This window comes from Eurosta solidaginis, chromosome 2 (assembly GCF_040869045.1).
Source record: "Eurosta solidaginis isolate ZX-2024a chromosome 2, ASM4086904v1, whole genome shotgun sequence".
Lineage (NCBI taxonomy): Eukaryota > Metazoa > Arthropoda > Insecta > Diptera > Tephritidae > Eurosta > Eurosta solidaginis.
Genome location: NC_090320.1, coordinates 54,304,363 through 54,318,065, shown reverse-complemented (window position 1 = coordinate 54,318,065; position 13,703 = coordinate 54,304,363). Strand labels below are relative to the sequence as shown.

The 13,703-nt window shown below is 36.9% G+C and overlaps 1 protein-coding gene across 3 annotated transcripts in view; it reads right to left on the bottom strand.

Annotated features, from left to right (window-relative positions):
- LOC137239738 (uncharacterized) overlaps positions 1-13,703 on the bottom strand; it is a 144,042-nt gene that overhangs the window by 25,142 nt on the left and 105,197 nt on the right. For all 3 annotated transcript variants that reach the window (XM_067765360.1, XM_067765359.1, XM_067765361.1), the window contains one exon: positions 4,223-4,847. In XM_067765360.1, the coding sequence (XP_067621461.1) occupies positions 4,223-4,523 (301 nt within the window). In that variant the 5' untranslated portion in view covers positions 4,524-4,847. The remainder of the gene's footprint in view (positions 1-4,222; positions 4,848-13,703) is intronic.

Here is a 13,703-nt window from a genome sequence, read left to right as displayed (position 1 = left end):
AACTGGAATAGTGGGCGGTTGCGAAACTGGAGTAGAGTAGAAAACTGAAGCAGGGTAATAACTGGACTTCGGTAAGAAGGTGGAATAGAGTAAGAAAATAGGTTTAGGTGTTACATGGGCAAGTATGGGCATACTTAAACAGAGTGTGGAATTGACCAGGCTGAGAACTGGACTGGACTAGTAGTTGAAAAAGAGAGCGAAACTTAGCCTGGATGGGGAAACATTACTAAGGTAAAAACTAATCTAAGCCAGGTTAAAAGTCTGAATTTGGTTGAGCAGCCAGACATGCATTTGAAACTGTGCCATCATGTGAAGCTAGACAATAATGGGAAACTTGACCAGGGTGCAACAACTTAATTGGATGGGAAAGAAAGGGAGAGTGATCCAGGGTACAAAACTCTACCTGCGTAGTCAAAAGGACTAGCACGTGATGGTGCAGGTTAAACAGTAATGCGAAAGTTGACCGAGCGGAAAAGGGGACACGTGAGGCAGATTGGAACTGGCTTACCAAGTCTGGCTAGCAAGCTGGATGTTAATAGAATAATTGGTAATCGGGAGAAACTGCATCACTACTAGTTCTAATTGAGAAAACATCACTTAAAAAAAGATTTGTCAACTGTAATCAGACTAGTCAACTGTAAATTAGAAAACGTCAAATGAAAATGCGAAAAAGTCATTTGTATTTGGGAATAGTCAGTTTGAAATGAGAAAGACCTGGGTGTAAATATGTAAAGTGTTAGATGAAAATGAGAGCAACTAGTCAATTTTAAATGCGAATGTGTCACCTCGATAGTGGAACAGTCAAGTGTAAATGAGAAAACATCAACTGAATATGTCAAAGCATCAAGTATAATTGCCAGAGGTATAAATATTTAGTGGCTGGTGTGGTGTCAATTGGTCGACAGGAGGGTTCCTTTAGGATAGACACATTCGTTGCCTTGCTTTGTACAAGTAATTTAACAAAGTGAAGAGCAGGGGAACTTTTTAAACGGCTAAGTTTCGGTGTTCTATAATGCTCCGTGAAATTCGAGTATGGAGTCAGCGGTATCTAGAGCTTCAAACGGCCAAGTGGAAATAACGCTCATTTTTAACACGCTTTTATTAGCTTGGCCTGTATGTAACGGAATCTTTGAGCTTAATTTTCACCGGTTTCTAGAAGTCTGATTAATTTGAAACTTTGCATACGTATCAAGGACCGATGACAATGCAGTAAAGTGATGGTGTGGTGACATATGGTCAACGGCCATAAGGTCAATTGGCCTTATTACCACTTTGAATGGCCATAATTTTGATTGAAACTTTGCACACATATCGAGGCTCGATGACAATGCATTAATGTTATGGTGTGGTGACATAAGGTCAACGGCCATAAGGTCAATTGGCTTTATTACCACTTTGAATGGCCATAAGTTTGATTGAAACTTTGAACACGTATCAAGGGTCGATGACAATGCATTAATGTGATGGTGTGGTGACATAAGGTCAACGGCCATAAGGTCAATTGGCCTTATTACCACTTTGAATGGCCATAAGTTTGACTGAAACTTTGCACACGTATCAAGGCTCGATGACCATGCAATAATGTGATGGTGGGGTGACATAAGGTTAACGGACATAAGGCCAATTGAACTTATGACCACCCCAAATGACCATAGATTTGAAACCTTGCACATAATGCGAAAAACGCATTGCTTTATTAATGATAGAAGTGGATGCATGGCACATCTACGAAAGAGCATACTGGAGCCCTTTTTCACACGCTTTTATTAGCTTGGCCTGTATCTATCTATGTATCTGTATACCCATGTATGTATGTAACGGAATCTGGAGTGAGCCGAGAGCCCCGGTAATGCAGACCTCCGAACTCCGTTGCACCTTTTGAAGCATTTTAAGATAGGTACTTTTAGCTAGTGCAGTCCACCAGACCAAAGCACCATAAAGAAGAATCGGGCGCACAATGGCTGTGTAAATCCAGTAGGTCACCTTAGGGGAGAATCCCCAGGAGGTGCCAATTACTCTCTTGCAGGTGAACATCTCTGCTGCTGCCTTCTTGGATTGCTCCACTATATGGCCACTCCATAATAGCTTCCTATCCAGAATAACTCCCAAACACTTTACTTGATCGCTAAACGCTAAGAACGTATCCCCAATTCTTGGCGGTGTAAGATTTGGTACTTTGTACCTCTTCGTGAAGAGGACAAGCTCGGTTTTATCCGGGTTGACTTCCATACCTGTGGCGGATTGTACTCCTGGAGCAGCTCCAGGATGTCATCTGGGTCCGTTGGCGTCACTGGAACCCAGGCTCTAGCCCTTAGTCGTGAGGGGATATCACGCGCCTCCACTACCTTGAGGCGCGCGCCCGGATATAACACCCCTATCAGCGTGACGGCGGTCCTATAGAGGTTTACCGACCTGGCGTCGTCACAGGCAATTAGCTTGACATTGCCCTGGAACCACCCTGCATCGGTGTAAGATGGCAGTAGGTCAGGGTTGTCTTTCTTAACCTTAACGTCCACCGTAGCGAGCGCGGCCTCGATCCACTTCCACTGTTGTTTCGGGATTCTGCCATCTTCACTGCTCTCGTCTATAATGCCAATGATCTGCCGACCTTTGGCAATTTCGGCGAAAGACCGCGTCCAGCCTCCCTGCGTCTTGGCCCTTTTCGGTGCCTTAGGGTTGGATTCATCCATGGACCGCTGGCGTTTCGAGGTTTCATCACTCTCGACTAAAACTTTTAAAATTACTTGAACTAAAAAATTAAAAATAAATAATAGTTTAAAAAAACTAAAAAAACACGCTTTTGTAGCAAGCCGAACTAAAAAATAGAAAATAGTTTTCAATTAAAAAGAGTATATATAACAGTAGTAGAAGGTCAAACAATCGTTTATAGTTAGTCACCTCAAAATAAAATTATAACAAAATTAAATTATTAACAGAATAATTTAATTCTCAGTACAAAGCGAGGGGTGTTTGATATTGAATGTTACAATCATTCCATTGGCAACTATCTGAGAGGAAAGATATGAAATGTAGTCAAATGCACCACGCTTTTTACTGTGAATTAAATTATTCTGTTAATAACTTAAATTTTATTATAATTTTTTTTTGAGGTGACTAACTATAAACGATTGTTTGACCTTCTACTACTGTTATATAAACTCTTTTTAATTGAAAATTATTTTCTATTTTTGATTTCGGTTTGCTATAAAAGCGTGTTTTTTTAGTTTTTTTAAACTATTATTTATTCTAAAATGATTTCGATTATTGATGTTGTGCTAACATTACACTTTTACAACAGCGTCAAGATTTTAGGAAAATAGTTGTTGTATTATCACTCTGTTAATTTACATAATTCTTAGTTCGTGTTCCAGGTAAAAGCCTTGAGCGTACTGACGATGAGGACTTAGCAATCCTCGAAATGGGTATATTTGTGCAGCTATGGCAAGTGTCTGAAAATTTCAATCTTATATTCTAATTAAAAAAATAAATCCAATTTAAAAAAAAATTGTATAAAAAATATTCTCGTATCACAGTGTTTGCGGTGGAACTCCTTCCAAACGGCTCGACCCACTCTCATGAAATTTGGTGAGCATATTGAGTAGATCTAGGAATCGGATCTTATCAATTTTTCATGCCCTTAAACCTTTTTGAGACAAAATTTTGTTATTATTTTTTTTATGAAACAGCATTCAAAAATACATTCAACTTTCTGGGACTGGTACTGGGACTGGCATTAAGGGATGAAGAAAAAGAGCACTGGAGAGAAGAAAAATGAGGGAAAGCGAAAGAGACTAAGAAACAGATAGAGTTAGACGTTGATAGATAGATATGGATAGACAGAGCGGTGGAGGTAGAATAAGAGGAAGCTAAAGGGAAAATAAGGGATGAAAAAGAAAGATAGGGAGAAATATACGCAGATAGAGGAGTGAATAAAAGCATATTATTTATGCAGGAGAAGGAGAAAAAGAGGTAAAAACGTCATAAAAGTTATGCAGCTAGGCCAAAGTAAGTGCAGAACAAAATCAACCGGGTCTGTTAGTATCATAATAAAATTTTACACCAAAAATTATTCTTTTCGACTTGCGCTCGAGCTCGAACGGTTTGTCAGCAATAGTAGTAGGCTTGAAGCCATGAGCTACTTTTTCGTAACCCTCCAACTTACTTAACAAACTAATAGATAGCTCAAGCTTATCAAATATTTAATTCAAATATATGTAATTACCTCCATCCGTGAAACAATTGTAATCATAGTAATGTGGATAGCTCCCTATAAATCCAGTAGCTCCTCGCTGCTTTTCGGCCATTACAGCATTATAAGCCATTACTTGCAGAAACAAGAGCAGCAGAGTCAACAACCAACAAAGAGACAGCAATGATCGAAGTTTACCAAAAAACAAGCGTTCCATGATAGCGCCCGAATCTGTTCTAAATGTTTGTCTATTAGAGTTGCTTACTGTAGCCGAATGTTGTGATTTATTAAGTAACGTTTTATTTATTCGTTGTCTTGTTGCAAATTTATTCATTTTTAATGAAATTGAAATGAAAATTTAAAATTTTGTAAATCTTTTGTTTGTTTTTTTTTTTTTTTTGTTTGTATGTAGCCAAATAGATTTTAAAGCTATGTTGTTTGATTTTCATTTGCATTTTACTGCCAATGTTTTACGCGGTCTGTAACTGACATTTTTCTTTACTATTATTTAGTTAATAAAATCAAAAAGATTTGCCGCCAATGGCTAAGCTCGAATGCGGTGAGATCCTTTGTAGTATTCTTAATTTCATAAGCAATCCATTATTTTTTTGATGTTACAAATTGTTACGTGAGTTTTATCATTATCATAGTACGCATTCTGAAAGTAGAAAATGAAATATTTCTAATTGTCTGGTTTTTTAATTTTAGAGTAATAGATACTGTTAACTTATGTAGCTCTGCCTCATCATTAGCCTTCATGCAATTAAATAGAAACCATTCTTTTAGTTGGCATAGGTTAGGTTGAACTGGCCGGTCCATGAGGATCTCACATATACTGAATAAGTCCGTAGTGTTACCAGAAGTTTAATGACCAAACTGAAAAACCCTATCAAAAACCAGGACCTATGTTATAAAATAACTCCGTCCTCTTGACAAATACTAGAAGCTTCCTAGGATTCAAGCCACTTGCTGCTTCTAGATCTGAAAGCTGTATCACTCCTAATAGCTGGAGTCTTAGCCTGGCAAGCGCAGGGCAAGAGCGTGCTCGATCATTTCCTCCTCCAGCCCGCACTTCCTACATCTGCTATCACTGACCAAGCCTAATTTAAAGGCATGTGACGCCAGAAGGCAGTGTCCAGTCAGATTACCCGTCATGAGTCTACAGTCCTCTTTTTTTAATGATAGAAGCAACTTTGTTAGTCTAAGGTTGTAAGACCTGCACATAATTTTCCACACTTTACAGCCCCGCGCTTGAACCCACGCCTTTCCTGCTTGGTCGATCATGTGCACCTCTCGCCTTCGCTTAATTTCGCCCAGTTTAATTGGGACGTCTACGGAGCAAGCTTCAAGGGATGCGCCCTTTTTAGCTAGTTCATCCGCTTTTTCATTCCCATCTATTCCCATATGCCATGGGACCCAATATAGATGTATGCTTCTCCCTGTCCCGATTCTCTCCAGGGACTGCTTACAATCTAACATGCATTTAGATGCTGTGCTATGGGAGATTATTGCCTTAATTGCTGCTTGACTGTCAATATAAAAGTTAACACGATTGCAGCTTGGGCTATTTTCTTCCAGGGTTTCTACTACTTTGGTTACGGCTACTATTTCTGCTTGGAAAACGCTACAGTAATCCGGCAGCCTGTAGGATCTGTTTATTTCCGGATCAGGACAGTATACTGCAGACCCTACTCCTTCCACTACTTTCGAATCATCTGTGTACACATGTATCGCCTCGTCCACCATTTGAGCACCTTTGCGCCAACCGTCCACCTCTATTGTGGCCTTAAGATCACCCTCGAAGCGCAGAAATGGAATCACATAGTATGTTCGTCTTGTGATTGATGACGCTATACTTCTATGGCCGTATGGTTGGCGCTCAAGCTGCCCCGAGGCACCGAGCCTGGTTGCAGTTGTTAACGCTATGTTCTTTGCTACCAGGTCTACAGGTGCAATGTGCCGAATGGCATACAGTGCAGCTGTCGGAGTTGTTTTCAGGGCTCCCGTAATGCTAAGCATTGATAGTCTGCATACTCCCTCTAAGTTTTTGAGGTAGGTTGCTTTTTGTGTGGCTTTCCACCAAACAAGAACTCCATAGTATAGGATAGGGTTTACAATTGCTGTGGTAATTGGCATACAAAAAACCGATCCTCTGTTGAACACGCCTTAAAGTGTTCCCAACTATTTGCCTTAGCATAGAAAAATCTATATCACAGGAAGTAAGTATATTGCAACGATTTTCCGTCATAAACCACAGAAATGGTTGAAAGGAAAAATGCAAAAATTGGCTAAAAAGGACAATACATAGCTTGGCAGTCATATGAATGAGTGCATAAAGTGTTTAGTTGCAGTTTCTTGCGTTTGCATCCTAGTCCCTGGAAAACTATCTGACGCTGAATTGGTGATTAAAAAACCTATCCTACCAAATTTGTTAGAATCAATGGTTACTGTTGTTGTTGTAGCGATAAGAACACTCCCCGAATATTGAGTAGATTAACTATTTGAACTGACAAGTTGACTATGAAACTAGGTTGAAAAAGCTCCATCTTATACCATCAAAATTTATTGAAAAATTATCAATATGTTATCGAAAATTTATCGACTTTCTATCAAAAAATAATCGATTTGTTTCAAAAAAATGTATCGCATTGTTATTAAAGAGTTAGGGATTTGTTTTCAAAGACGTACAGATTCGTTATATAAAAATTATCGATTTATTATCGAAAAGCTTTCGGCTATTTATAGAAAATTTACCGATAAGATATCGACTTTTATTCTTAAAGCTATCGAGTTGTTATCGAAGTTTTACCAATTTGTTCTCTGCGTGTTATAGAAAAGTTATCGGTTTGTAACCGCAAATTTATCAATTTATTATCAAAATGTTTTCGATATCGCATCGAAAAGCTATCGAATTGTTATCGGAAAGCTACGGACTTCTTATCGAATAGATTCATTATCTAAAGATTATCGATTTGTTATCGAAAATCTATCGATTATTTATCGAAAAGTTATCAATAAGGTATCGATTTGTAACCACAAATTAATCGATTTATAATCAAAATGTTTTCGATTTTGCATCGAAAATTTATCGAGTTATTATCGGAAAGTTATGAATTATTTATCGAAATCTTACTGACATGAAATTTACGGATCCGTTATAGAAGTTTTACCCTTTTGCATCGGAGTGTTATCAATTTGTTATCGACGATTCATCAGTTTGTTATGACACAGATACCGTTATAACTTGAATGTAAGGTCAGTTATGTAAACTGTCCATAACAAGCCGATTAGAACAAATAAGAAGCAGGTATGCCTTTCGTAAGAGGTGAATAAAATACCAAATTGTTTGAAGAAATTATGTAGCGCAACCCTTTCAAGGGATTGCCAGCGCAATTTATGGCTTCTCCAACCCAATTGTCAACTACACCTACCCGTGGCGAATACTGTTTCTTTAGCTGTCGATGATATGGCGACCCCAAGTTCCGTGGAAAGGAGGTGGAAGGCCTTAGAAATTTCAATGTGGTCATATTAAATCGTTACCGAGGTGTTCGGGCTTGTACCTTAATTGTGCTTGTTACCGGAACGTAACGGATATATATACGGCAAAGTAGCATCAACATCGATAACACTCCCCAAAACCTTCGGAGAGTGTATTTATCGCTACAACGACAACAACAAACAAGAAGCCGATGACTCGGCGAAAACAAGCCGAAAAAATAATTCATTATCAATAGTGAGCCGACAATAAATAACCTGTCGGTATCGGCTACATTTTTTGCTTCTGGTAAAGTTACCTCTGTTATCGCTTAATTAGAGCCTCTGAGAGGGCTCTAGTTAACTTGGTACTTATGCCTTTTTTTATCTTTGATCTGTGAAAAAATATAACCAGAGCTGGTCAATCCCTATACACTTACAGCACTTTTGTTTTTTTTTGCCCTGAAGAATAGGCACAGATAAAAATCTTATAACTTTAAACGAGCAATTCTTGTATATTTGTATAGCCGAACGATCTCGGGAACGGCTCAACCGATTTAAATGAAATTTAGCACAGAGATAATGTATCACCTTCTAAGACTTTCTACCTAGGTGTAGCCACTCAGAATGTTTCACATAGTTGCCACCTATTCGAAATTAAAAAAAATTGCATGATATATGCCGATATGGGTATCAAACGAAAGGTATTTCACTCCGCATTACAATAGGGACATTTTTGAGTAGGGTTGCCTTTTAGGGTTGCCACCTATTCGAAATTTAAAAAAATTGCATGAGATATGCCGATATGGGTATCAAACGAAAGGTATTTCACTCCGCATTACAATAGGGACATTTTTGAGTAGGGTTGCCATTTAGGGTTGCCGCCTATTCGAAATTAAAAAAAAATTCCATGAGATATGCCGATATGGGTACCAAACGAAAGGTATTTCACTCCTCATTACAAAAGGGATATTTTTGAGGAGGGTTGCCATTTAGGGTTGCCGCCTACTCGAAATTAAAAAAAAATTGCATGAGATATGCCGATATGGGTATCAAACGAAAGGTATTTCACTCCTCAATACAAAAGGGACATTTTTGAGTAGAGTTGCCATTTAGGGTTGCCACCTATTCGAAATTAAAAAAACTCCATGAGGTATGCCGATATGGGTATCACACGAAAGGTATTTTACTCCGCATTACAATAGGGACATTTTTGAGTAGGGTTGCCATTTAGAGTTGGGGTAGTTAGACGAAATAGTACTATACTTACTCATATTCTATTAAAGCTTTAAAGGAGAGCATTAAATTTAAAAATCTTCGTAAAAAAATCTTACACATGATTCGACTTAATTTTCTTAATTTCACACACGCTAATAAAATTGAAATACAATATCAGGGCACCGTGGCAAATTCTATAAATATATTTTTAAATGCATATTTTTGGCAAATAGTTATGAAATGAATAATTGCAATTTCTTTCTATTAGAAAGATTTCTCACCATGGTAATTACCTACCGTTGAACACTAGAGGAATATGTTCAGTTTGAAAACGACATCTAACCATTTAACTACTTACCAACAGACGGCGCTTAGGGAAGTAAGTTGCATTTAATTAAACTAACTGATTGTAAAATTTACAAGTTTTTGGAATGTAATAAAATTGTGAGACTTTCATAGTGTATAACTAAAAAAATGTTTGAAATTAATAATTCGGCGCATGACAATACTCGACCTAAATAACTTAGTTCTCGATTTCACTAATTGTCATAACAATCCCTTATACTATAGGCTGGATTTACCCATTGCAAATTTTTCATTCCAGTTCATTTTGTGGTTAGTGTTTGATATGTTTTTGAAATCTATTTTTAAGGAAATCAAATATTGGTAAGTAAAAATATATAAAAATGTACATATAAAAAGGTAGAGTTTGATTAATGAACACATGTAGAACAAAGTATGTTATGCGGCATACTCGAAGATTGCCGAGCAAAGCTCGGTCGCCAGGTACTTCACATTTTAAATGTACAAAAAAAAAATAATAGCACTACCATATGCCTTCACATATGTATAAATTCGACTCATATGAAAGTGCAAAGCAAAAACACTTCCATATGTAGCCAAGGCACTTCGGTATGATATTCAAATTTACACTAACAAATTTACACCAAATAATTTTTCAAAACTATTGCAGGACTGAGAAAAATTTTAATTAAAAATTTATCTATTAGGGGGCCATGAAAATTCTTTAAAGATTTAAAATAAATTTTGTTTTTTTTTTTCTATTTAAAAAAGTTTCAGTGTGCATTAGACTGGGTCGATTTATTAACCGATATCGCGCCATCGATTTTTCGATAGGATTTGGGCTCAGGAAAAAAGTTTCACTACGCACACCCAAAAGAATAATTTTCGAGCCTGCGAAATTTCATTTTTTTGACTTTTTTCGACTTTGATTTTTAAGTTTTTTTTATGAAATATCTACTAAAAAAATGTTCATTTGATTGTAAAATTTTCATTTTTTCAAACAACTGTTATCGCCAACGTTTTTAGCAGACATTTTTGGGTCGGACAGGATATACATATGAAAATTATTTTAGTAGGTCATGAAAAAACCTTAAAAATCAAAGTCGAAAAAAATCAAAAAAATGAAATTTCGCAAGCTCGAGAATTATTCTTTTGGGTGTGCGTAGTGAAACTTTTTTTCCTGAGCCCAAATCCTATCGAAACATCGATGGCGCGATATCGGTTAACTTTCGTCCATACAGGTCGACCCACCCTAGTTTACATACAATTCTGTATATGTATTGTGGTTTGCACTTCACTATAAACATGTTTGAGCAGCCTGAATATAACATAAAAAGTATTAAAGCTTATTTTTTGACAAAAAATATTATAGCAAAACGTACTGGTTTTAAACAATAAAACTCTAAAGTGAATTTGTCTTTTTATCAATGAAATAAAGCTGGAAAAATAAAATTTTAACAATGTTGATAAATACACAAATTTTTTTTTTTCGAATTACTTGCATTTCTCCATTCTTGCATCAGAAAATCACTTCATTTCGAATTCCAATATTTTGTTTACTCATCATTTTCTGCTTATTGATATTTAACATATTTTTGCAAACTTTTTCGTTTAACTTACACTTTCCTTCTTTTTTTTTTGTTGATTCTGAACTTTTGTGTACTTAATAAACAAATTCGAAACACTTTGCTTGATTGCATAATTATATTTAAGAAAGTGCATCCACCTGCTTACCTTAGCAGATTTGCATAACTGTACTTACATAAAGACGAAGAATGTTGAGGCAAGTAGAAACCATGGTAAGTATTGAAGAACTTTTAAATTGCGCATTAAATTTTGACCGAATTAAGCAATTTCGAAAATGAAAGCTTAAACATGCAAAGTGGATTTTAAAATATTGAATTTATAATTTTACTGTATATTGGTGAAGTACCAAATTAGCAAAGCTAATTCAATTGACATTCCCGAATGCGTCCCAATTTTTTGCAGATAAAGTAATTAATAAGATTTTTCGGGAAATAAATTCCAAAGGGTAGGTATACGGCAGTACGTATCACGATTACCTATGTATTTGCTATGACATAATGAAAATTTACTCTGACTAACTATAGTATTGAGGGGTTTGGACCGTGCTTACACCGAAAGAAATGAAGTTAGTAAAATAAACAAATCAGGTTTGTTGTTCTTGATTTACCAGCTATTCAGTAAAATTGATCGCATTATGGTTAATTCAACTGAGTTTTTTGTCAAGAGGACAAACTTGTATGGTCATATCAACAGAAGAAAAACTATTGGTCTAAAGTTAGCAATGTTTTGTAGAAATGACAGATTGTCAGTCCATCTAACTGATTTTTCTGTTAAAAGAATTGATTTCATTGCTACTTTTAACAGCAAACAACCATGCAAATGCATCAGCTAATCTCAAAGAGAAACTTACGCTCACGTTGCTCTCTAGTTTGTTTTTTATAATTATTGTGCCGCAGAAATCTCTGTAATATCAACACCCACAGTTATGTTTTAACAGTTGTCATTGATATTTTAAGGGTGGCGTTAATAATTGTTAGATAACACACCACAGCTAGACGGTAACCGTAGTGTGATAGTAGCGTGCTACGCCTACCACACCGAAATACCTGGGTTCAAGACGTGGAAAAAGCAACATCAGAATCATTAGCAAACGTTTTGTATACGTATTTTGTTATATCAGAGCTGTAGCGTTAGGTTAAGTGGAACTGGCCGGCCAATACATACCTCACATAGACTGAATGTGCCCATATTGTTTCCAGAATTTGTATGACAACCAAACGGAAGTACCCGAGTTAGGTGCCAGAACTCATGTTTTAGAATAACTCCGTCATCTTGGCAAATACCAGAAGTTTTGTAGGAGCCAGCTCATTTGCTATCTCGGCATCTGGCAACTCTGCCGCCCCTTATATCTGCAGCCTTGACCTGGCGAGTGCAGAACACGTATACAGAACATGCTCAACCATTTCTTCCTGTAGCTCGCATTTCCTACACCTGCTGTTACTGATGAGGGCTAACTTATAAGCATGTGACGCCAGAAGGCAGTGCCCAGTTAGTATTCCTATCGCAAGCCTTAAGTCGTCTTTATAGATATAAGCCACTTTGTAAGTCTTGTCGTAGGCATTGCATATGATCTAACAAATTTTGCAGCCCCGCGCTTTTTTCCGCGCCTTTTCTGTTTGATGGATCATATGCAACTCCTTCCTCTTTTTGATTCCTCCCGAAAGGATTGGGACGTTTATCGTCGATTCTGAGTGTTGCACCCTCCTTCCCTTTTCTTCTCCCAGAATGTACCTATTTGGAAACGTTTTGATGGCATTTTGTACATTTATTGCGCATTGGATTGACGTTGATAAAACCCTCTAAGGATTTCGGGACCAGTTTTTAATGATGTAGGTGCTAGTACGAGATTAGTTCGGATATCTGCGAGATCATGTCAAGTCCAATTCGAAACCTTTTGGAAATTGTTTCGCAACCGCTGTACTTTTTCGGAACCTTATCTAGGTGATTCTAAGCTCAGTTCAGTATAATTGAATATTTTATTACTGTAAGGGCAAAAATTAAATTTTGTTTGCAATATTAACTTTTTATCAACAATTATTTATTGGCGAAACGCCACATATCCATGTTTACCATATACGATTTCACAGGCGGAGGAAGTTTGTGTTTACTTTGAAACTCGCTGATTTATTGGCCTTTTTTGTGTCTGCCGAACAATTTAATGTGGGCACGTGCCCTTTTTATAATAAACGATTCAATTATCTGTATATTTGAGAAGAGCCTAATTGTAATTTTATCGGTAAAAAACGATATTGACGAATTATATGTCTGCAATCAGTTTATTATCCACAAGCTTTTGGCATCCTATCGATTTGTTATTGAAGTAGTATCAACAATTGATAACAATTGTCTACGAGCTTTCGGCTTGTGATCGACGGATATGGGAAAGCTATCAACGACCAATTTGTTATCGGTTGGACTTATTTTCTTTTGTTGATTTTCCGACAGAGTATACAAATTATGTATATTGGAACAATATTCTGTAATCCCTTGTCAAGTTAAGTTTGGGCGCTATGCCATCATCACTGTCATTTGGAATGGAACAACGCCGAAACCAATTTTTCTCCAAACCAAATTTGACAAGAGATGACGGAAAATCGTTTCAGTTTGTTATCGATAACAACGATTATGGACCACTTATCGGGTTTTGACTACAGCGAACCAAGGGGTGACGGAATATTTTTTCAGTAGACATCTTTTATGTGTTTGTTATCGACGAGGTGTTGGTTTTTTATCGAAGAATTGTTGGTTTGTTATCTGTAACATCGATTATGGACCACCTATTGGGTTTTGACTATAGCGAACCAATAAAAACCCAAAGAGCAGCAGGTGTTCGTACTACACCTTTTCCAGTATATTGTAATATAAATAAAAACCGAAAGCAAACAAATAACTCGCCGACAACAAAGCGATAACTCTTCTCTAACAAATCGAC